Below are 26,146 nucleotides of genomic sequence, written 5' to 3' on the forward strand. Positions count from 1 at the left end.
TGATTACTCAGTGAAGTGCAACTTCATCTACTGCTTCCTGTGCAGAACTTTGCATCTCACAGACATAGTACAAAATATGGATCCTCGAAAGGATTCCACAAGAGGTTAATGTCATTCTTAAGATGTTGATTTTTTTCCTTTATAAAGATAGAAAGGGAAAAAAAAAACAAAACCAAGATGCCACTTGGCTTCTAGAGCACACCATTCTCCTGGGTTTCCTTCTGCCCCCACTGGCTTTCCATCTCAGTCTCCTTTGCCAGCTTCTCCCCCATCTTCCCAATCTCTTAGAGTTGGAAGGTCCCAGGGCTTGGTGCTCGGTGCTCTCTCCTCCATCTCCATTCTTTCTCCAGTAACCTCAGCCAGCACCATCCCTTGAAATTCCATCTATATGCCAACCACTCCCACATATGTCTTCACCCTTCCAACTGCCCCAATCCAAACTTACATATCGAACTGCCTATACAACAGTGCCTCTGACGGCTCACGGCCATCTCCAAAGGTACAGGGCATGTGGGACAAAGAACCACTTCAGAACTCAACACTCTGTTAAAGGCAAAACTATGTTGACAGTAAAAAGATCAGTGGTTGCTAGAGGCCTGGGGAGAGGGAAGGATGAACAGCCAGGCTACAGAGGATTTTTAGGGCAGTGAAAACCATTCTGCATGTTACTGTAATGGTAGATATAAGTCATTACCCATTTGACAAAACCCACAGACTGTACACCACCAAAAGTGAACCCTAACGTAAGCTAGGACTTTGGGTGATAATGATGTCAATGGAGGTTCAAAAGTTGTAACAAATGGGCCACTCTGGTGGGGATGTTAATGATGAAGGAGGTTATGCTTGTGGGAAGTTGGGGGGTATATGAGAAATCTCTGCACTTTCTATTCAATCTTGCTCTAACCCAAAACTGTTCTAAAAAGTAAAGTATATTTAAAAAAAATACAGCTCAACAGTGAATGAACAAAGGGAAGAAGGACACCTAAAAACTCATCACTCCATTTCTGTCCCTCTGTATCACAATGTATTTACAGCAACTCAGCTAGAAAGGTAATGCTTTTCCTAAAAGATCTCCAGGAGAAAGAAGGGTCCTAGGCATCCTTCAGTAGTGATGACATAAGTTCACCAGTATTACCTGCTGACATCAAATGGAGATCATAGGCACCCTGACTCTTCTCATGAGGTTAAAATTTAAGACAAACTTCATGAGAACTTTCTTAACAAGACCTTGGTTTCTTAGATCCCCTGATCAGTGGTGTTTCCTCCAAGTCTTTCCTGGCTCCTGGAGAAAAAGCTGACCACTGGGAAAGACATGGCCTCTCTACTCTAGTACCAGAACCAGACTCTGGACCACTCTTTCATAGAGCAGGAAACAAAATGAGTAAGAGTCATGCAGCTTCGTGCCACATCTGAACACTCAACCTGTCCCTCCCTCTCCTTTTCTTTTTCTCCAAGCAGCTGTCCAAAACTAAGAGGAGTCAGTTTTCAACTTCGTTCTTGAAGAAGAAAAAGAAATTAATCATCCCAGCTTGTATTTGCAGAAGTAGCCACTGATTAAGAATCATCCTCACAGCTGACTGGCATCACCACACAGTTTATCCTTCAAACTGGGATACCTCTTGAGTGAGAAAGGAGTAATTAATAATTACACCTAACAACTGAAATTATCCCGGGCAAACAAGGATGTGCAATTATCCTAATAATTTAAAGAGCACTTACTATATACTAGGAACTATTCTAACTGCTTTTCATGTATTGACTAATTTAATTTCCACAACAACCCAAAGAAGCAGGTATTGCCATCATCTCCAGTTTGCACACATGCATACAGAGAGACAAAGATGTTAGGAAGTTTGCCCGAGGTCACACAGGGCAAGAGGTAGAGCAGGGATGGGAACCCAGGCAGATGATGACACCATTAGTCACAATGCTAATGCTGTCAGTAACACTACGCTTCGCAACATTCTAGAAGTCTCAATCTTCACAGTGTTTTAGAACAAGCCATTAAAGCTTAATTGTAGTTTTTCACAGTCCTGAGTTATTTCATTCCTGAGAATATTTTTTTCTCTCACATCTAACTGAAATTATTTCTGCTGTACCTCTGGAAAGAAAGAGCAGAAATAAACCCAACTAGAGCTAGCAAGGAGCTGGCCACTTACGTTTTGAATGTGTTGCCTGTTCTCATTATTCATGATAGTTGTATTCTATAAAGTTACTCTGATCACTGAACTAGCAAACACCGAACCATTACTCCTGCGTGGAAATACAGAGTTAGGTTCCTATAAGCCTCTGGTCACAGCATTTTCATCAATTAATCAATACGAAACCTTGTTTTATATGTGTTTCTGCTTGAAGATATTTTATTTAATATTGTTATTGACTCCTAAGCATTGAACTCATGCCAACAGCACTATAACTCATGCCTGAACAATGCTTATCTAATACACGCATTTTCTCCATAAAATACATCGCAGCCTTCTTACACTTGGGCACTCTAGACAGCACTTCAGCACTATACTTGGGGGCCATGTTAAATAGCAAAATCACCAAGAAATAACCTCCACAAAAATGCAAAAAATGTGGCATTAAATAGACCGTGTGTCTGAATGACTACAAAAGCACAGCAAGTACTGATTTGGGGTTACAGATAAATTTTAGTGAGAGGCAAATTAGCAAATATGGAAACCCCAAATAATGAGTATCAACTATACATGTCACTCACTCATAAAGGTATCAAGCTCGTGATGCAGAAGGAGCATAGAGATTTCACTTCTGGCAGGAAAATCTGAGTACAAGTCCCCAGTCAGACACCCACTGGTTGGGTGACTATGGGTAACTTATTTTACCTCCCTCTGAGCCTTCTTTTTTTCACCTGTAAACTAGTAATGCCCCAAACCTTCTCTTCCCTGGGTCAAATGAGAGCAATTTCAGTAACTTTCGATCTTAAGTTTTATTTTCCATTTCTCATCGTTTTTCACTACATAGTCTTTCCAGAGCTAAGTTCCCGTATTCGTCATACGCTATGGAGTCAGGCTAAATAGAGCAACCTGGTCCTGATCTAACTGTAGCAAATGAAGTGGTATCTGTAGGCACAGACTCTTCTCAAAAGCTTTCATTTAAACTTCAATGAGAGAAAAAAAGACACAGAATAATGTATATCGTCAGTATGCTACTTTTTAAGAAATGGGGGACAATAAGAACTAATTTGTATTATATTTGCCTGAATTTGCATAAAGAAATTCTGGAAGCAGAAACAAGACATCTAATACAATAATAGGAGGTGAAAGGTAACAGGGTCGACAGGGAGGGGGGGCAAGCAGGTGTCTCCAAATACAAGTATAGGGACTTCCCCGGTGGTCCAGGGGTAAAGAATCCACATTCCAATGCAGGGGACACGTGTTCGACCCCTGGTCGGGGAACTAAGATCCCACGTGCCACGGGGCAACTGAGCCCGGGCACCTCAACTAGAGAACCTGCGTGCCGCAAACTACAGAGCCCATGCCCCCTGGAGCCTGTGCGCCATAACTAGAGAGAAGCCCGAGCACCACAATGAAGAGCCCGCACGCTGCAACCAAAGATCCCACACGCCTCAACGAAGATCCCGCGTGCCCCAGCTAAGACCCGACACAGCCATAAATAAATAAATAAATAATAAATCTTAAAAAAAAAAACAAATACAGGTATATATCATTTGATATGGTTGTACTTTTAAGCCATGTAAATATATAACTTATTAAAACCACAATGAAATATCCAATGAACCAAGGGTCAGAAGTCCTAGGTTCTAGCCTTAGCTCTGATTCTAATTAGCTGTGAGGCCTGGGTACTGTCTGTAAGTCCCAGAATGGGATAGATGGCCTCTAAGCTCCCTCTCCATCCCAAAATTCCATGGAAATAGTTTGTTAGTCACAAGACAAAATAAAAGAGTAAACCGAGCTCAGCTGTACCACAGTGTTTACTATGAGAAATAAATTAACAGCAGGTGAGCTCTCTCTTAGCCAAGCTAACACGATTGACAGGTTTTACACTTTCTGTCTCATTTCAAATAAGTTACCTGAATTTTTATAAATAAGACAGTAATCATGAGAAATTTTAACAAAACCAAATGTTACGTAAGGACATGATGAAAAAGGAGTGCTTAGTAAACCTGAAGCATAAATAAGATGACTTTCCCTTAAGCTAGATTAACTGAAGGCATCCATATCTCCCAGATTTATAAATAATTCAGGGCAAGGAAATCAAAGAATTATGCACTCAAACTAGAAGTACGTTTAGTATTTTGAACCGAGACATAACCCAGGCTCCATTATTCTTCAAAAGAAAATCTTTGTATTGTCGTTAAATGACCAATTATGTTGCAGAAATGTTAGTGTTTTAAGCTCCACTCCACACATCCCAATTGCCCATCTAATGAAGTTACTTGCAAATATAAATTAATTAACAACAAATGACTAGTGTGCGATTTCCACAAATAGAAACGAGACAGAATTACATTTGAACTAAAACATCTGTTAATAAAGTACAGCTTGGGGACTATAGTTAACAATACTTTATTGTATTTTTGATAGTTGCTAAGAGTATAGCTCTTACACATTTTCATCACAAGAAAAAAATTTTATTACTGTGCATGGTGATGGATCTTAACTAGACTTATTGTGATGATCATTTTGCAATAGTATATACGAATATCAAATCATTACATTTTATATCTGAAACGAATGTTATATGTCAATCGTATCTAAATTAAAATAGAAATCTACTAAAGACCATTAATCTTATGAGCTTAATCTGATGAGGGAGCATAAGGAAAGACAAGTAATTAAGAGTTAGAGGAAAAACACTGCCCCAGTTCCCCAGATCTGGTCCTGCTTTGAGGGGTACCCTGTTCTCAGGCACCTGTACCATGTGCGTTTACCCCGCTAGATCACCAGGACGGGGGGGTCTTGCCTGTCATCTTCACTGTTGTATTTCCAGTGCCTAGCACACTGCCTGGTACACAGTAGGTCTCCTACAAATTACACTGAAAAACTCACCCTAAAATATTTTATTAAAAAACAAAGATGTAATGCTCAATAAAAAATCTCATATTCAGAATAATGACTGTTTCCCCAAGAAAATCAATTCCACAACTCATGTGGAACCACTCACTTAAAGTGCCTAAATAGAAGAAGCTAGATTGAGGACACCCTGGCATATTTGGGGGAGTATAGGAAGAGAAAAAATGGATATAATTGTAGTTTAAAAATCATACTTATATATGCAGAGGACATCTCTGGAAGCTACATCACAAACCAGATGTACTGGGGGACTTTTCACTGCATACGCTTTGGCAGAAGTCGAATTCTTCACCAGGTTATGTATTATTTGGGGCAGTGGTGGATGGGGTGTCTCACCCACTGTCTCTTGGATTAAAGTGCCGCGGCCTCCTCCACAGGAATCAACAGCAAGCCAGCCCTTGACAAGGACATACAGACCTCACAAGGGAAAAACAGGTATTTCAAATGGACCAAAGCGGCTCTAGACAAGTCAGGAGCTCCCTATGTCAAGCTCTGCCTACCACTCAATTCTAGGCTTGTTAAAAGAAACACAGCCACTAAGATTATCAAAATGCCATTCCCCATTTCCTCCAATACAGTGTTCAACAGTTCCCAGAGGAAGGAGAAGACAGCCCTGCCCCATCTGTTTTTCATAGTTTGGATGTTCACCTTCAGAAAACTGTTTTCATACATTATCCTCCTATTAGAGGGTTCTTCACATCTTTACTTCCTCCAGCCAACCTTCCCGGCATTTAAAAAAAAAGGACTGGAAACATGTACAGCTGCATTTTTTCATACCATCCCCAAAAGGCTTTAACCATATCCAGGCTCTGATGGAAGTCAGATTTCTGAGCCTAAGGTGGCATTTGCAAAGTCCACCCTCCGTGAGACCAACTTGCCTGAGTTCATATGCTGTAGAGAGAATATACTGTGTAGAAAAAGCACTGGTCGGAATAAGTAATTCTTCAGTGTGAGCTGGTGATAACAAACTCACAGTAGGCAAGGACCCCAGAGCCCTGGTTTTAGATTCTTTCGTTATTCTGATCACCAATAGCTCGGTGATCACTTAGCAACTGATATGCAAAGGGATGAAGTGATCTTCCTAAGGATGAGATTAGGAGAATTCCTTGCTCTGGTCTCAGGAAAGAGAAATGTGATCAATAAAAACTAGTGTTCAAAGTTGGCGATAAGTTCATGCCAAGAAATTCTGCAATAAAACAGTCAAAGGCAAGCCAAAGTTTCTGCAATTTGAACATCTAAGTTTCCAAATACAGGGTCTTCAGACAGTCCAGAAGAGTACATTTTATTCAACAGTATGCAGTGTTTGGAGTGTTTGGAGTCTAAAGAATTATATTTTCCCTCCTCCCTAAATTGGAAAGGGAGCCAAAAGCAGAAAATCACTTAGTATACCTCTCAGAAACATTAATAAAATGATACTGTCATCTTTAAATTTATTAATAAATCGGTTAAATTCTGATATTCTAAATTAATAAAATTACATTCTGATCACAAAAGCTATTTTGTGGAAGTAAACTGGATATTGGCCAGGAAGACTAAAAAAGAAAAAGGGATAAAGGGATAACCAAAGGTTCAAAACAGAAGGCATTTCAATACAAGTGACCCCCAGGGACAGCATAAACACAAACAAGGTAAACCAAACTCAGCCCAAATTTAATGTGTTTTAAAACCCACAAAACATGAATTCTCAAATGACTCTATCAGATGTTTCAAAAACTAAAGATAAGATAGCTAAATCATATAGATTTTTAAAAAATTTTTATTGGGGTATAGTTGATTTACAATGTTATGTTAGTTTCAGGTGTACAGCAAAGTCAATCTGTTATACAAATATATATATCCACTCTTTTTAAAATTATTTTCCCATTATAGGCCATTACAGAGTACTGAGTATAGTTCCCTGTGTTTTACAGTAGGTCCTCATTAGTTATCTATTTTATACTTAAAAGTGTGTATATGTCTATCCCAATCTCCCGATTTATCCCTCCCCCCACTTATCCCCCAGTAAACATAGTTTATTTTCTACATCTGTAACTCTATTTTGGTATATAGGTGTTTAAAAAACTTTCCTCCTGAAGATTTTTAACTTAATGTTACTTAGTGAAATCCAAGAGAATGATTTCACGGTTTAATCATTTCTGATCTCTTTTCAACAGGACAGACTCAAGTAAAATTTCAACTTGTTGAGAACGGCTATCAAAGATGTCCTGGAAAGCATCTTATTCCTGGCAGATTTTTCAAAGATATCTACGTATATACACAAATGCATACCTTAAGTATGTATATAACTAAGTGTCGGACATCAAACATACACACGATGGAAGAGAAGAAGTAGGAGTTACAACGGCGGGACAACTTCAGCAGATAAACACAAACACTACTATTGTGCCCTGTTCTGGTTGCTCATATCACTTCTCTGCTAGAAAAGAAATTCCAATGAACTCCCGATACAGAGACAGTTTTCTTGCTACAAAGGGACTTTTGTTTGAATCCCCCCACAAGTGACGAGGTCAATCTTAGCCAATCTTGACATTTCTATGGAACCTTTCCACCAAACTTTTTTCCAAGTTCGAATCATTTCCTGAAACCTGTTTGAAATCCAACGAAAACACTGTATAGATAAAGTATCGGGTAAATTCTTTAACAAATACCACTCATGACACACATTTTCCTCAAGATATTTTTCTATAAATATACTTGTAAAATCTAAAATCACAAGGCTTGTATGATTTACTCCACATTCTTAAAAAGTTAGACTCAGAGTATGGTAATAATATACTGAATTAATATTTAAAACTGTATTCACCTGTCTTCTTAGCATATGGAAAGTGATTTCAGAACTTTTAAATAAAATCATATTTTCACAGCTTTTAACATAAAGTTGACATTTTCAAAAATAAAACATTTTGCCATAAGGTTTCTCAGTATTTACATTACCAACTAAGGGATAAAGAATTCTTTCATTTAAGTCCTAAGAGAGACTTGCAAACTCACTTTCTACGAAAGTTTATTTTGGAAACATTAGATTTTTCAAAGACGCAGAAGATTATAATGTGAATTCAGTCAGCACTTCTCAAACATGCATTTTCTTTTCTTCCTCAAATCACTGTAAAAGTAGTTTAAGGAGTTTACTATAAGCAACGTGGATGTCTTTTTAATTTTACTATAGCGTTGAACGTTAGGGCATCTGATGAGATAGGAACTACATACGGCACTTTCATAATCAATTGGCTTATTTCTAGAGAATACTGCAATACTTCAACCATGGAGACACATTCAGAGACTGCTTATGATAAAGAAACTGGAAAATATCCTTCACTTAGGGAACCATGTCCACAGGGAAATGACGAGACAATGATGTCTATGACATGCCACGGAGCTGTGTCAGAAAACTAGCTGCTCTTTGCTTTTAAGGTTTCCACATTCTAAAGGGTCAAAGACTTTCAAATATGAGATAAGAGTCTAATCACTCTCCATGACTCGCTTCATGGGTGATGTACATCAAAAAGAGCAAATCCTAATTCTTTTCCAGATGAGTAATCCTTAACAGAAGCCTAAACTGAAATTTAGTTCTTTAGACTGAAATCTTAACTGTACTTAAAACTTGTGTATTTTTGCAAACATGGTCTAGGAGAGTTCATTCTGAAGAATCAAAAAACTCACTAGTAGGGCTTCCCTGGTGGCGCAGTGGTTGGGAGTCTGTCTGCCGATGCAGGGGACACGGGTTCGTGCCCCGGTCCAGGAAGATCCCACATGCCGCGGAGGGGCCCGTGGGCCATGGCCGCTGAGCCTGCGCGTCCGGGTGCTCCGCGGCAGGAGAGGCCGCGGCAGTGAGAGGCCCATGTATGGCAAAAAAAAACAAAAACAAAAAAACCTCACCAGTTTCAATTCCATTTAAGCAAATGATCTTAAACAAATTCATATAATTAATTGGGGTCTCAGTCTCACCTGCAAAAGGGAAATGATGGTACACTGCAGGATGCTCTAAAGGATTAAATCAGATGAAATATGAAAAGTGTTGGAAAAACACAAAATTGATGTCCAGAGGCTAAAGATTAATGCACAGCAATCAGAGACAACATCTCACAATAAACAAGCAATCAGAAAGCTTGAAAGAGCTTGCTTTTGAAACTTAATTCATCAACCATCTTCCTTGTTCTTAAATCAAGTGCTAGATTTAACTTGGCTAAATCACAAAGTTTACATTAAAGTCTTTCCCATCAGCCAGAAAAACTGTGTGGTCCTGCGCTTGTTTAACTTACAACTGGCAGAGTCAAAAATCCATGTAATGGTTCAAAATCCACAGCTGCAAATGCAGTGCAGATGAAATACCGCAACTAAACCCCAGCCCTTGTTTCTTTTTCCACAAACTTCTACTCTAGTTTAAGATGGATAACAGTTAATGACTAAGCTTGGTAACACTTTCATCTGTCCCAACCAGGATCATTACCCAAGTTTAAATCTCCATGTGACAACTCAAAATCCACAGACTCTTGGAGCCTGCAAAAGCAATGCAAAAAGGCAAAAAAGCATGTAATGGCCCAAATGTCTGCAAAAAAATAACCAGGAAAATGGCCCAGTTGGCAGCTGGAGCATGTCAGGGCCTGTTTTGAAGGAATCTACCACTCACAAGCAAACACCAGGCTGGGAGGAAGCAAACAGCACAGGTTTGAGTCCTAAACTAAGTCATGACTAATACACTTTATGATTAGGGAAGAATCCTTTTTTTTTTTTTTTACTTCATTCAAAGTCAAAATAAAGACGATCACTACAGTGTCATAAAACTTGCCACAGTCGTCTTTAAATACAAACTCATGCAAACCAACGCGCGAGAGGGTCTTTATAAAACAAGACCTGTTCTCTAACCTAGTCCTAGACCAATGCCAGCCGAGGCTAATCTAGAGGACATACACACCAAAGTCAATAAACACAAAATCCAGAGATATTTCAGAATACCAGATTTAGATTATCAAAATGACAGTAACGATATCAACAAAACCACTGCAATTTGAGAGTTTACCAAGTGCTGTGCTAAGCCCTCTACCTGTATTATCTCATTTAATTCTATACCAAGCCTAGGGGGTTAGATATACTATCATCCCCATTAGACAGAGGCAGACACTTAAGATTTAGGGTTAAGTAAGGTAGAGAACTAGTGGGAAGCAGCCGCATAGCACAGGGAGACCAGCTCGGTGCTTTGTGACCGCCTGGAGGGGTGGGAGGGAGACACAAGAGGGAAGAGATATGGGAACATATGTATATGTACAGCTGATTCACTTTGTTATAAAGCAGAAACTAACACACCATTGTAAAGCAATTATACCCCAATAAAAATGTTAAAAAAAAAAGACTTAGGGTTAATAAGTACTTACCTAACATGTTATTGAAATGGATATATTTATTAAAGTTTGAGGTTTTATATATTTGTGCTGTACTCCTACAAAACTTAATAACATATTCAAATATAAATACTAGTGTTGAAAATTATAAAATGTTACTTAACTTGAACGAATGCCAGTCACCATTTGACAAAAATAGGGTGAAGGTTACACATACGCCTGGTTACCAATGTTCCAAGAGGAGACTGGGGCAGAAGCCTTCAGGTGTCAACTGTCATTATATCCTTGTTTGCTGTACGTTGGTCCCTTCCTCACTTGGGGCTGGATCTCCTGGTCCAGAGTTCATCTATTCTGCCCCGCTGCTGGGGTGAAGCAGGGTGTCCTCCAGCTGTGCGGTGCTGAAGAGAAGGTCTGGGCTCTGCCTATTTCTCAAACCGGCTTTCAAAAAACTCATGTTTTTAGTCACACCTTTACTCCAACTTCATCAATTCCTGCACCTTCCAGAGGTTCTGGGGTTTAAATCTGGTTCCTTCTTGGCTTTCCTCACTACCAACTATTTAGAGGTAAACTTTCTCAGACTTCCTGAAATATTTAGAGAGTACTCATGTTTCTCCGGTTTCAAAATATTGTTCCTGATGTCTCTTTTCTTGTTTTTGTTTAATTTTTTAAAGCTTTTTGTGCCTTTGTGCATTGACTATCCCATCATTTTTAATGGGATTTCAGAAGGGAATGAATATTAGGGCATGTGTCTACCCAGTCATCTGTCTCCCACTAACTTTTACAAAGATTTCAGATGCCCCCCCTGCTTTCCTTCAGTCTTAACTAAAAGGACTGCATCTGTTATTAAAACATTTGTTGCCTTTTCTTTACTTGAAATGATACTTAAATAACTTATTTCTTTATTACTTCAGACACCAGTTATTGGTAAAAGCTGAACAAGGTAGACTAAAATACATTATTGTAGTGTTCTTGAGGTGAATTTCAAATGAACTTCTTTGTTTATTCATCTCAGGATAGAGAAAATGTCAAAGAATGTCATAAGAGTAGCTTCTGAATGTCACTGTCTTTCAAACGTCAGCTAAAGAAGTTTGGTTTCAGAAAGAATAAAGTTTCTCTGTTACATTAAGTGAAATAGGGCAATTGCTTTAGTTACCAAATAAACTTTGTAAAGTTGGTACCAAATAAACTTGGTAAACTTACACTGGATATTGTGAAAGCAAAGAACATTTGCTAATGAGAAACAATGGCAACAGCCATTACTGCAGGGAAAAAATTAAACAGGTTCTACAACATAAGGAATTCCATACTCTCTGGCCTAGTTAAATTTAATATGTTTTTCTTTTAAAATTTAGCTTTACGAACTAGTCAGGAAAGACGAAATGCTAATATTAATATTACAAAACTTCTGAAAGTTTGCTATCAATGCATTAAAGTTGAGAATTTTAATTACCAAATAGAGAAAACACTTTATGCAGATACGTTGTGCCATTATTTGAGTAAAATGTCATTTTTTATAATATGAAGTCATTCTATAAAATAATATTGCAACATGCATTAACAGTATCCAGTGTTCCATGATACTTCAATTTTAATATAATCTGATTAAATTAGGGAAAAGAATCTTCTGGAGAAGCAAGTTCTGGGTAAGTCTCATTTTGTCTGTTTACTATTACTGTAACTTACTCCTCCACACAAAGCAGAAACTGGAGAATTTGTCATTAGCTGCTCATTATATGTTGGGAACAAATTCAGTTCCTCAGGACACAAAAGCACATTGATGGATATTTTTATTTTGCTCTGCAGAAAATGAAGACAGCATAGTTTTAGCTTTAAATTACTTCCAAAGAAATATCAATATTTTAACTTTGTAATGGAAACAAGAAAAACAAGCATCTTGCAAAGTTCTTTAGCAGCATATTTTCAGAGGTCACAAATAACAGTATATTCCATTATTGAAAAAATGCAAATGAAGTACTGTTAGCATAATCTAGATATTTAGAATGAAAACGCAGAATTAAGATTAAAAACAGAGAACTTCTGCTGCCAGTGTCCTTGTTCCCGCGGTGAACCACAGCCACCTCACACCTCTGCAGGATACCCTCCAACACTAGCAGTTTAAAGCTTCATAAATAAACTATCATAGAGGCTTCCAGGAAGATGGCAGAAGAGTAAGACGCAGAGATCACCTTCCTCCCCACAGATACACCAGAAATACATCTACACGTGGAACAACTCCTACAGAACACCTACTGAACGCTGGCAGAAGACCTCAGACCTCCCAAAAGACAAGAAACTCCCCACGTACCTGGGTAGGGCAAAAGAAAAAAGAATAAACAGAGACAAAAGAATAGGGACGGGACCTGCACCAGTGGGAGGGAGCTGTGAAGGAGGAAAGGTTTCCACACACTAGGAAGCCCCTTCGTGGGCGGAGACTGCGGGTGGCGGAGGGGGTAAGCTTCGGAGCCATGGAGGAGAGCACAGCAACAGGGGTGCGGAGGGCAAAGTGGAGAGATTCCCGCACAGAGGATCGGTGCCGACCTGCACTCACCAGCCCGAGAGGCTTCTCTGCTCACCCGCCGCGGCGGGCGGGGCTGGGAGCTGAGGCTCGGTCTTCGGTCGGAGAACCGGGAGAGGACTGGGGTTGGTGGCGTGAACACAGCCTGCAGGGGATTAGTGCGCCACAGCTAGCCGGAAGGGAGTCAGGGAAAAGTCTGGACCTGCCGAAGAGGCAAGAGACTTTTTCTTCCCTCTGTTTCCTGATGCGCGAGGAGAGGGGATTAAGAGCGCTGCTTAAAGGAGTTCCAGAGACGGGCGCGAGGCGGCTAAAAGCGCGGACCCCAGAGACGGGCATGAGACGCTAAGGCCACTGCTGCCGCCACCAAGAAGCCTGTGTGCGAGCACAGGTCACTCTCCACATCTCCCCTACCAGGACCCTGGCAGTGGTGGGCTGCAGAGGCACCCGGCTGCCTGTGCAGCCCACCACTGCCAGGGTCCTGGGATCCAGGGACAACTTCCCCGGGAGAACCCACGGCGCGCCTCAGGCTGTGCAACGTCATGCTGGCCTCTGCCACCGCAGGCTCGCCCCGCATCCGTACCCCTCCCTCCCCCCGGCCTGAGTGAGCCAGAGCCCCCGAATCAGCGGCTCCTTTAACCCCGTCCTGTCTGAGCGAAGAACAGACGCCCTCCGGCGACCTACACGCAGAGGCGGGGCCAAATCCAAAGCTGAGCCCCAGGAGCTGTGAGAACAAAGAAGAGAAAGGGAAATCTCTCCCAGCAGCCTCAGAAGCAGCGGATTAAATCTCCACAATCAACTTGATATACCCTGCATCTGTGGAATACATGAATAGACAACGAATCATCCCACATTAAGGAGGTGGACTTTGAGAGCAAGATTTATGATTTTTTCCCCTTTTCCTCTATTTGTGAGTGTGTATGTGTATGCTTCCGTATGAGATTTTGTCTGTATAGCTTTGCTTCCATCATTTGTCCTAGGGTTCTATCTGTCCGGGTTTTTTTTGTTCGTTTGATTTTTAATTAATTTTTCTTAATACTTATATTTTATTTACTTTATTTTATTTTACTTTATCTTTTTGCTTTCTTTCTTTCTTTCCTTCCTTCCCTCCTTTAGACAACGAATCATCCCAAATTGAGGAGGTGGACTTTGAGAGCAAGATTTATGATTTTTTCCCCTTTTCCTCTTTTTGTGAGTGTGTATGTGCATGCTTCTGTGTGAGATTTTGTCTGTATAGTTTTGCTTCCACCATTTGTCCTAGGGTTCTATCCGTCCGTTTTTTTGTTTTTTTTAAATTTTTTTTCTTAATAATTATTTTTTATTTTAATAACTTTATTTTATCTTGCTTTATTTTACTTTATCTTCTTTCTTTCTTTCTTTTTTTCCTCCCTTCCCTCCTTCATTCCCTCCTCCCTCCCTCCCTCCTTCCCTCCTTTCTTTCTTTCTTTCTTTCTTTCTTCTTCTACTAATTCTTTCTTTCTAGTTTTTCTCTCTTTTATTCTGAGCCATGTGGATGAAAGGCTCTTGGTGCTGCAGCCAGGAGTCAGTGCTGTGCCTCTAAGGTGGGAGAGCCAACTTCAGAACACCGGTCCACAAGAGACCTCCCAGCTCCACATAATATAAAATGGCAAAAATCTCCCAGAGATCTCCATCTCAACACCAGCAGCCAGCTTCACTCAACGACCAGCAAGCTACAGTGCTGGACATCCTATGCCAAACAACTAGCAAGACAGGAACACAACCCCACCCATTGGCAGAGAGGCTGCCTAAAATCATGATAAGTCCACAGACACCCCAACACCAACAGACGTTGACTTGCCCCCCAGAAAGACAAGATCCAGCCTCATCCACCAGAACACAGGCACTAGTCCCCTCCACCAGGAAGCCTACACAACCCACTGAACCAACCTTAGCCACTGGGGACAGACACCAAAAACAACGGGAACTACGAGCCTACAGCCTGCAAAAAGGAGACCCCAAACACAGTAAGATAAGCAAAATGAGAAGACAGAAAAACACACAGCAGATGAAGGAGCAAGATAAAAACCCACCCGACCTAACAAATGAAGAGGAAATAGGCAGTCTACCTGAAAAAGAATTCAGAATAATGATAGTAAAGATGATCCAAAATCTTGGAAATAGAATGGACAAAATACAAGAAACATTTAACAAGGACCAAGAAAAACTAAAAATGAAACAAGCAACAATGAACAATAATAAATGAAATTAAAAATACTCTAGATGAGATTGGTAGCAGAATAACTGAGGCAGAAGAACGGATAAGTGACCTGGAAGATAAAATAGTGGAAATAACTACTGCAGAGCAGAATAAAGAAAAAAGAATGAAAAGAACTGAGGACAGTCTCAGAGACCTCTGGGACAACATTAAACACACCAACATTCGAATTATAGGGGTTCCAGAAGAAGAAGAGAAAAAAAAGGGACTGAGACAGTATTTGAAGAGATTATACTTGCAAACTTCCCTAATATGGGAAAGGAAATAGTTAATCAAGTCCAGGAAGCAAAGAGAGTCCCATACAGGATAAATCCAAGGAGAAATACGCCAAGACGCATATTAATCAAACTGTCAAAAATTAAATACAAAGGAAACATATTAAAAGCAGCAAGGGAAAAACAACAAATAACACACAAGGGAATCCCCATAAGGTTAACAGCTGATCTTTCAGCAGAAACTCTGCAAGCCAGAAGGGACTGGCAGGACATATTTAAAGTGATGAAGGACAAAAACTTTCAACAAGGTTTACTCTACCCAGCAAGGATCTCATTCAGATTTGATGGAGAAATTAAAACCTTTACAGACAAGCAAAAGCTGAGAGAGTTCAGCACCACCAAACCACCTTTACAACAAATGCTAAAGGAACCTACCTCTAGGCAGGAAACACAAGAGAACGAAACGACCTACAAAAACAAACCCAAAACAATTAAGAATATGGTAATAGGAACATACATATCGATAATTAATTTAAATATAAATGGATTAAATGCTCCAATCAAAACACAGAGACTGGCTGAATGGATACAAAAACAAGACCCGTATATATGCTGTCTACAAGAGACCCACTACAGACCTAGGGACACATAGAGACTGAAAGTGAGGGAGGAAAAACACTTTTCATGCAAATGGAAATCAAAAAAAAGCTGGAGTAGCAATTCTCATATCAGACAAAATAGACTTTAAAATAAAGACTATTATAAGAGAAAAAAAAAAGGACACTACATAATGATCAAAGGATCAATTCAAGAAGAAGATATAACAATTGTAAATATTTATGCACCCAACATAGGAGCATCTCAATACGTAAGGCAAATACTAACAGCCATAAAAGGGGAAATCGACAGTAACACATTCATAGTAGGGGACTTTAACACCTCACTTTCACCAATGGACAGATCATCCAAAATGAAAATAAATAAGGAAACACAAGCTTTAAATGATACATTAAACGAGATGGACTTAATTGATATTTATAGGACATTCCATCCAAAAACAACAGAATACACATTATTCTCAAGTGCTCATGGAATATTCTCCAGGAAAGATCATATCTTGGGTCACAAATCAGGCCTTGGTAAATTGAAGAAAATTGTAACTGTATCAAGTATCTTTTCTGACCACAACGCTATAAGACTAGATATCAATTACAGGAAAAGATCTGTAAAAAATACAAACACATGGAGGCTAAACAATACACTACTTAATAACGAAGTGATCACTGGAGAAATCAAAGAGGAGATCAAAAAATACCTAGAAACAAATGACAATGGAGACACGACGACCCAAAACCTATGGGATGCAGCAAAAGCAGTTCTAAGAGGGAAGTTTATAGCAATACAATCCTACCTTAAGAAACAGGAAACATCTCGAATAAACAACCTAACCTTGCACCTCAAGCAATTAGAGAAAGAAGAACAAAAAAACCCCCAAAGTTAGCAGAAGGAAAGAAATCATAAAGATCAGATCAGAAGTAAATGAAAAAGAAATGAAGGAAACGATAGCAAAGATCAATAAAACTAAAAGCTGGTTTTAAGAAGATAAACAAAATTGATAAACCATTAGCCAGACTCACCAAGAAAAAAAGGGAGAAGACTCAAATCAATAGAATTAGAAATGAAAAAGGAGAAGTAACAACTGACACTGCAGAAATAAAAAAGATCATGAGAGATTACTACAAGCAACTCTATGCCAATAAAATGGACAACCTGGAAGAAATGGACAAATTCTTAGAAAGGCACAACCTGCCAAGACTGAATCAGGAAGAAATAGAAAATATGAACAGGCCAATCACAAGCACTGAAATTGAAACTGTGATTAAAAATCTTCCAACGAACAAAAAAGCCCAGGACCAGATGGCTTCACAGGTGAATTATATCAAACATTTAGAGAAGAGCTAACACCTATCCTTAGCAAACTCTTCCAAAATATAGCAGAGGGAGGAACACTCCCAAACTCATTCTATGAGGCCACCATCACCTTGATATCAAAACCAGACAAGGATGTCACAAAGAAAGAAAACTACAGGCCAATATCACTGATGAACATAGATGCAAAAATCCTCAACAAAATACTAGCAAACAGAATCCAACAGCACATTAAACGGATCATACACCATGATCAAGTGGGGTTCATTACAGGAATGCAAAGATTCTTCAATATACGCAAATCAATCAACATGATACACCATATTAACAAACTGAAGGAGAAAAACCATATGATCATCTCAATAGATGCAGAGACAGCTTTTGACAAAATTCAACACCCATTTATGATAAAAACCCTCCAGAAAGTAGGCATACATGAGGGAACTTTCCTCAACATAATAAAGGCCATATATGACAAACCCACAGCCAACATCAGTCCTCAATGGTGAAAAACTGAAACCATTTCCACTAAGATCAGGAACAAGATGAGGTTGCCTACTCTCACCACTCTTATTCAACATAGTTTTGGAAGTTTTAGCCACAACAATCAGAGAAGAAAATGAAATAAAAGGAATCCAAATCGGAAAAGAAGAAGTAAAGCTGTCACTGTTTGCAGATGACATGATACTCTACATAGAGAATCCTAAAGATGCTACCAGAAAACTACTAGAGCTAATCAATGAATTTGGTAAAGTAGCAGGATACAAAATTAATGCACAGAAATCTCTGGCATTCCTATACACTAATGATGAAAAATCTGAAAGTGAAATCAAGAAAACACTACCATTTACCACTGCAACAAAAAGAATAAAATACCTAGGAATAAACCTACCTAAGGAGACAAAAGATCTGTATGCAGAAAATTATAAGACACTGATGAAAGAAATTAAAGATGACACAATAGATGCAGAGATACACCATGTTCTTGGATTGGAAGAATCAACATTGTGAAAATGACTCTACTACCCAAAGCGATCTACAGATTCAATGCAATCCCTATCAAACTACCACTGGCATTTTTCACAGAACTAGAACAAAAAATTTCACAACTTGTATGGAAACACAAAATACCCCGAATAGCCAAACCAATCTTGAGAAAGAAAAACGGAGCTGGACGAATCAGGCTCCCTGACTTCAGAGTATACTACAAAGCTACAGTAATCAAGACAGTATGGTACTGGCACAAAAACAGAAAGTTAGATCAATGGAACAGGATAGAAAGCCCAGAGACAAACCCATGCGCATATGGTCACCTTATCTTTGATAAAGGAGACAGAAATGTACAGTGGAGAAAGGACAGCCTCTTCAATAAGTGGTGCTGGTAAAACTGGACAGGTACATGTAAAAGTATGAGATTAGATCACTCCCTAACACCATACACAAAAATATGCTCAAAATGGATTAAAGACCTAAATGTAAGGCCAGAAACTATCAAACTCTTAGAGGAAAACATAGGCAGAACACTCTATGACATAAATCACAGCAAGATCCTTTTTGACCCACTTCCTAGAGAAATGGAAATAAAAATAAACAAATGGGACCTAATGAAACTTCAGAGCTTTTGCACAGCCAAGGAAACCATAAACAAGACCAAAAGGCAACCCTCAGAATGGGAGAAAATATTTGCAAATGAAGCAACTGACAAAGGATTAATCTCCAAAATTTATAAGCAGTTCATGCAGCTCAATAACAAAAAAACAAACAACCCAATCCAAAAATGGGCAGAAGACCTAAATAGACATTTGTCCAAAGAAGATGTACAGACTGCCAACAAACACATGAAAGAATGCTCAACATCATTAATCATTAGAGAAATGCAAATCAAAACTACAATGAGATATCATCTCACACCAGTCAGAATGGCCATCATCAAAAAATCTAGAAACAATAAATGCTGCAGAAGGTGTGGAGAAAAGGGAACACTCTTACACTCCTGGTGGGAATGTGAATTGGTACAGCCACTATGGAGAGCAGTATGGAGGTTCCTTAGAAAACTACAAATAGAACTACCATATGACCCAGCAATCCCACTACTGGGCATATACCCTGAGAAAACCATAATTCAAAAAGAGCCATGTACCAAAATGTTCATTGCAGCTCTATTTACAATAGCCCGTAGATGGAAATAACCTAAGTGTCCATCATCAGATGAATGGATAAAGAAGATGTGGCACATATATACAATGGAATATTACTCAGCCATAAAAAGAAACGAAATTGAGCTATTTGTAATGAGGTGGAGAGACCTAGAGTCTGTCATACAGAATGAAGTAAGTCAGAAAGAGAAAGACAAATACCGTATGCTAACACATATATATATATGGAATTTAAGAAAAAAATATGTCATGAAGAAACTAGCGGTAAGACAGGAATAAAGACACAGACCTACTAGAGAATGGAATTGAGGATATGGGGAGCGGGAAGGGTAAGCTGTGACAAAGCGAGAGAGAGGCATGGACATATATACACTACCGAACTTAAGGTAGATAGCTAGTGGGAAGCAGCCGCATAGCACAGGGAGATCAGCTTGGTGCTTTGTGACTGCCTGGAGGGGTGGGATAGGGAGGGTGGGAGGGAGGGAGACGCAAGAGGGAAGAGATATGGGAACATATGTATATGTATAACTGATTCACTTTGCTATAAAGCAGAAACTAACACACTATTGTAAAGCAATTATACTCCAATAAAGATGTAAAAAAAAAAAGATTAAAAATATCATTTTATAAAACATCAAAACAGAGGTTCATCTAGTTTTCATTTTGCAGAAAACACTTTAATACAAAAGACCTTACTTAGACCTTAATGTTTCTAAACACAGCAGTGGGATTAATTTTCAGTCTTATACAAAAGGCAATCTCCTTTCCATAGTATCAGTCTTTTACCATCAATAGATCTTAAATTTAAAAACAAGTGGAATTACTGAATAAGATCATATTCTGTTGCTAATTCATGAAAATTAATCATACTTGTAGGTCTTTTTCTATTAATATGGCAACTATCTATAAATTATTCTAAATGAACACAGATATGTAAAAGCAGAACAAAAAAAATAATCGAAGGATATATGCAAATAGGCAAAGCATAGACAATGTGTGCTGTTTATTTATGAATTAAGCCTATTCATTTCTAAACAAAAGGTATCTAATACTCCCTTTTTTTCATGGGATGATTAGGTTTTCAGGACATCTTTTGGCCTTAAAAGACAGAGAGACCATGAATCCAGGGAGATTTCATGCATTTGAGTCAGAGGGAAGTTAAAACAGTCAAAGGTAGAAGGAAGTAGGTCCAGAGCTGGGAGGTCGAAGGCATACTGGGACTGCCTGAACTTAGGAGGATTTAGTTCTAATCATCCCAAGAAAAAGAAAAGGCCGCACTCTTTGTAGGAGGGGTCAAATACAGAACCAGTAGGGTTCCAGCTGCCTCCCCGCATATGCCTTTAAAGAAGATTACAAAGCAAACAGCTGCCTTGCCCATGGCACTGACACAGGGGGTGACAGGAAGGCATTAAAGACAGGGGCAAACCTTCCACAGCCAAGGGGCCTGAGAAAGGTCCTGGCAGTAATTCTTACCCTATTTGCTTCAATTTTGTCCCCCACGCCCCCGATGTAGTCTCCTTAAATGTTTCTGTGCCAAAATTCTGACCTTGGTTTTCTTTTTGCTCGATCTGTGCATCTCAAGGAGGACACAACGGGCATTTGGGTGGGACAATTCATGCTTGTCTAGGGCAGTTCTACCACTTGTAGGACGTCTGGCACCTCTGGCCCCCACCTACTAATGCCAATAGAGTCTCCACGTCACTGGGGCAACCGAAAACACATTCCAAATGCCCCCAGGAGGCAAACATAACCACCACCAGTTCCACCACCACCACTTAAAAACCATCACTACAAGCTCTAGTATCTCACTTAAACCCACTGTGCCAAGAACGTACATGACTCAAATCTACATTCAAGTCAAGATTTTTCTGGAATTCTAATCTTTTTCTCCTTTCAACTAGACACCTTCCCCTCATGCTCCACAGTCATTTCAAACTTGCCCCAAATTGAATTCCTTATCTCCTTCATTAAGCCCCAACCTGTTTCTCTTACACCCTGGATAATACAACCACCATCCACAGTCAACCAGGCAGACACTGGGAGGTAAACAAAACTCCTCCCTCTCTCTTGCCAAGTCCTCAGGATTGCAGGTTCTAAATATCCTTCAAGTCCTTCCTCTTAGGACTCCTATAGGATTCCCATCACCTCTGGCTGTGTTACTGCAATGGCCCCAAACCTTTCACCATCTTCACCTCCTCTCTTATGCAAACACCATTCTACGGTCATCTCCCAGACCACCACGTCAGTCCCCTACTTAATTGCCCATTGTGTCCACCCAGCCTTCAGCAAACAGTAAAAACTCCTCAGCAGGCACACAAAGGCCATTACCATCTTCTCTCATCGTCACCTGTGATTCTCACCAGGGGCCCTAGGCCCATAACCTCCAGCATGACCCAAACCTGCCCATTTCAAGTAAGTGCCCTGCCCCAGGATGCCTCTGCACACACACTGGGGATGTTCCATTGGCCGCCACTGGCCCCTGAGGACCAAGAGCCACGGGGCAGATGCCACCAGCTGAAATGCTCTAGAATCCAGGCATCTGGCAGAATAGGAGGCTCCTATTGACTGAATAGGAGCCTATTTCAGTTGACTGAAATGAACAATTCCTTATAAAGCAGGAAAGAATTCAGTAGGAACATCCACTGATAAATGCACACACCCAGAATCAGAATGACCTTGTCCCTGCCTGTTCGTTTTCATATAGCATCCTCTTACACATAAGGGCTTCTTGGTGACATTTACTGGAAAACAGTGAAGAACCTGAGCCACTGGAAAGAGGACCAGACATCACATTGTTAAGTCAAATGCTGAGCATGTTGTGACCTAAGCCTCCAGTGAATATCCCGCCACCTATAGCTGCAATTTTTCATCAGGTAAAAGTAAAGCAATGAACATAGTCTTGATTATACCACACTTAACAATGCCCCACTTAGTCAATACTTAATTCAGACACTGATCGTTTGTTTATTCAAGAAAAAAATGAAAATTTTATGATTTCTTAAGACTGGAAACTTTCCTGGGTAGCACATGAAGGCATTACCACTTGAGAGACAGTCACTCTTGGAGCCCAAATGCTGGAAATTCAACAAGCAGGCTTTACATAATGAAATAGGTTTTGTAAATCTTCTGAGAACTTTGAATTTTAAAAAGGCTGTATCTGAAATGAGTATTTCAAACTTCAATAAACTTTTGTAATGTAAGTTATTATGCTACAGACACAGGATTACCATGTAGAAGCTGATCATTCTTAGTTGGAATATAACAGAGATCAAATATTACATAGGCATCTCTCCAAATTAAAACACTGTGTTTCAAATAAAAACAAAACAAAAAATGTAAAGGATAAAGATATTTCTTTCTTTATCATTTAATGCAGGCCAAGAAGTTTGAGTTTTGTTTTAAAAATGAAAAAATTCTGGAAAAAATGTCCAGAATAGCCTCTTATTTTAAGTTACTACAGAAATGAAAACATTTAAATAAAATCATAAGAGATTTATAAGAGATTTATTTTTTGTACATGAGTGAAATTAAAATAATAAAATTTTCATCTATAATTTAAATAAAATGACTTATTTCAGGGTTAACCAATTATGGTTTTTATCCCCATTTTATATCTAAGAAATGAGTTGGAGAGGTTTAGCAACCTTCTCAAGGTTAACCAACTACCAAGACAAGATGTGATTGCTGGGGCCCAGGCTCCTTCTGAAGCATGCCTGGTACACGAGCAGTGCTGCCGAGGCCCAAAGACTCTTAGGACCCAAAACATACTCTGTTCAAGAACTGCTGCTACTCAACAGTCAGAACTAACAGCTTTCTCTAGAGTCATTTATACGCTATGAGAAGTGGACTGATGGCCACACGATTCAAAGAACAATTCCAGAGAGGAGTGAAAAACATGCCACCATGGTTTTCAGGAAACATATTCTAATTAAAATCATAACCTACATTTTATGGTTATCAAAACAGAAATAATTCTTTATAGCGATATATCTAACATGGAGATTTATTTTCGTAGTTAAACCAAAGTACAAGTTAAAATGAAACAGACTCATTTTGAAATCTGAATACCTGTTGAACAGGGACACACCATCTAAGGCTCTTGCTCTGCCCCCTTCACTAACGGGAGAAAGGAGATTTTTCATTTCTCTTACCAAAATGGGCAAGACTGGTACCAAAAAAAAACCAATAGGCTGAACACAAGCAATGACCCAGCTTCTGAAAAAAGACTTCCAAGCTGCCGTGTGTGTCACCACCTGCACACCACAGGCCCCTGTTCTCTAAGGCCCAGCAGGTCCTCTGGACACATATTTTTAAGTATCCATGTCAGTAATAAGATTGTCAAGATCTTTTCTTGTGGCAGAATCTGACTTCTGAAGTTGTGTCACTACCATAAAATATTGGGAGAGCTCGCTGATCTGACCACAAATTGCATCTCTGCAGTGGCCCCAACTCACATGCTAACCTGTTCAGCACAGATGTTCAATCTTGCAGTTCAAAAGGAAAATCTACCTGCACACAGCGATGGAGCCAGGGATACAAACGTGTTACCGTCACTGCCTACTTGGATTTTCCCTAAAGTGACAAATGAACAACGTCCAGATTCACAGGGGGTACTCACCCCAGGGACAGACCCTGTTTTTCGTGGGCCCTGAAGCCTGTACAATTTGGAGGCCCTCTAAGAAAAAATTAGGCACAAAAGCAAATATTTAAAAGGTGCCCTTGCAAATGAGGAGCCTTGAAGCTTAAGCCATGAGTTGTACAGTAAACCTACCTTTGACGCAACCATACAAAACTGCCAATATTCAATCCATTTTGATCTACCAAAATAGCAACTCGGGTGGCTCAACCCTGCTGGTACATGGCTCCAGTACAGGCTGTGTAGTTCCCTCGGGAGGACAGAAGAGCTCACCACTGGTGTACAAACTGAGCTTCCTGCGCTCATTAAGAATAATAATGGAGGGCTTCCCTGGTGGCGCAGTGGGTGAGAGTCCGCCTGACGGTGCAGGGGACACGGGTTCGTGCCCCGGTCCGGGAGGATCCCACATGCCGCGGAGCGGCTGGGCCCGTGAGCCATGGCCGCCGAGCCTGCGCGTCCGGAGCCTGTGCTCCGCGACGGGAGAGGCCACAACAGTGAGAGGCCCGCGTACCGATAGAAAAAAAAAATAATAATAATAATGGAAACTCTTCTAATGGTGCTTATGGAAAGTGAAATAGGGAAAATCTGTAAAAATCGTTATGGTCACTATGACTGCATTTTAAAAATAATATATACATATCTTAACAAGGACAAGACTATTATGAAAATGTAAACAGAAATAATGTCTGTATTTGAATGGTTTGATAGTGAGTTACCTTGTTTCCTTCCAACTAATGTTGTTATATTATTGGCAATAATTAAAAAGGAAAAATAAAAGGGAAAAAGGCGAAATAGGGAGAAAGGGAAGGAATATAGAGACCTTAGATATAACTGTCTTCTGTGACAATTAATTACACAATTAGCATCTGTCTATACATCAACACCTTGAAACACATCTTAAAATTTATTTCAAGGAATAAAGATAAAAGCCAATTGAACAAATGAGAGACTTCACACCTCTAAATGTCTTCCTTTTGACATAACACAGCTGTTTGTTAACAAGTAATGTCTTGGCATGACCAAAGGCAAATGAAAGTGAACTTACTTTTTGCTTGCCTCACAGACATCTGTAATATTGGAGAAAAGATGGTGACTCTCTGTTTTGGTCATCGTATCACTCAGTGCTTTAGAATTTTTAAACATTCGTATCAAGATCTCCAAGCTGAGTAAATATGAATGTTCAGAGGATATAACTTCAAAGATAGCCTGATAGAAGGAAGAAGAAATGTGTTATTCATTCCTTCAATTAAAGAATTAAACCTAGCTCTCATAATTCTGCTATAAGAATAACATAATATCTTAAAAAATACAAAAAGATAAGTATTAAAAACTACATTTCCAAACTACTGTCTTTATATAAGGCACATATACCCAAATTTTGAGAAATAGAGTCACTGCCTAGAGTGTAACTAGGAAAAAATGAAAGTATTTGGATGACTTGAGACTGCATCCTGAGGTCACACTTTGCCAGGGGGCAGAATCTCTGGGAGGAAGCTAGGGCATGTCGTAAAATCTCAGTGTGACATTAATTAACCTTTGGGGTCATCTCCTCCAGCCCTGATTTCAAAGCATGCTGCTCTGGGACAGTGAAGATTTATGGACCTCACTTGGGATTCAGAGAAAATTTCTCACAAATACATTTCTTCCCTCCCTTGTGGGTCCTCCTTTCTCTCCTTATGTTTTAATCCAACTAATTTGTGGTTAATAAGAACAAATATTCTGGGTTCATTAAAGAGCATGATTGGACCTACCCTCAAAAGGTTCTTATCAGCCACAGGAATTCTTTTATATAAACTCATACAACTGAAAGTAATTCCGTCCAACAAGCCACCCTCTCTGCTCTCATCAGTGTCTCAAGAAGGAGCAAAGGACCCTCGGCAGAAACTCTTGGTGTCAGGCACACAGTGGTTTACCTGATAAGCGTTCATTAATTATCAAAAGCCAACCCATATATGTGGAGAGACACCAGTGCCCTGTGTAAGGAATTCATCTAGCACCTTAACAAAATCAGATTCTCCAAGAATGGCCAGGCAGGGAGAATTCCTCCTCAAGGAGGGGTAGTGAACATC

At 39.6% G+C, this 26,146-nt stretch overlaps 1 protein-coding gene across 1 annotated transcript in view; it reads right to left on the reverse strand.

The window, feature by feature from the left end:
* The window catches only part of ARHGEF26 (Rho guanine nucleotide exchange factor 26), a 215,432-nt gene that overhangs the window by 151,143 nt on the left and 38,143 nt on the right, over positions 1 to 26,146 (reverse strand). The window contains exon 6 of the mRNA XM_060149589.1: positions 25,123 to 25,283. Coding sequence (XP_060005572.1) covers positions 25,123 to 25,283 — 161 coding nt within the window. The remainder of the gene's footprint in view (positions 1 to 25,122; positions 25,284 to 26,146) is intronic.

This window comes from Lagenorhynchus albirostris, chromosome 5 (genome assembly GCF_949774975.1).
Source record: "Lagenorhynchus albirostris chromosome 5, mLagAlb1.1, whole genome shotgun sequence".
Classification (NCBI taxonomy): domain Eukaryota; kingdom Metazoa; phylum Chordata; class Mammalia; order Artiodactyla; family Delphinidae; genus Lagenorhynchus; species Lagenorhynchus albirostris.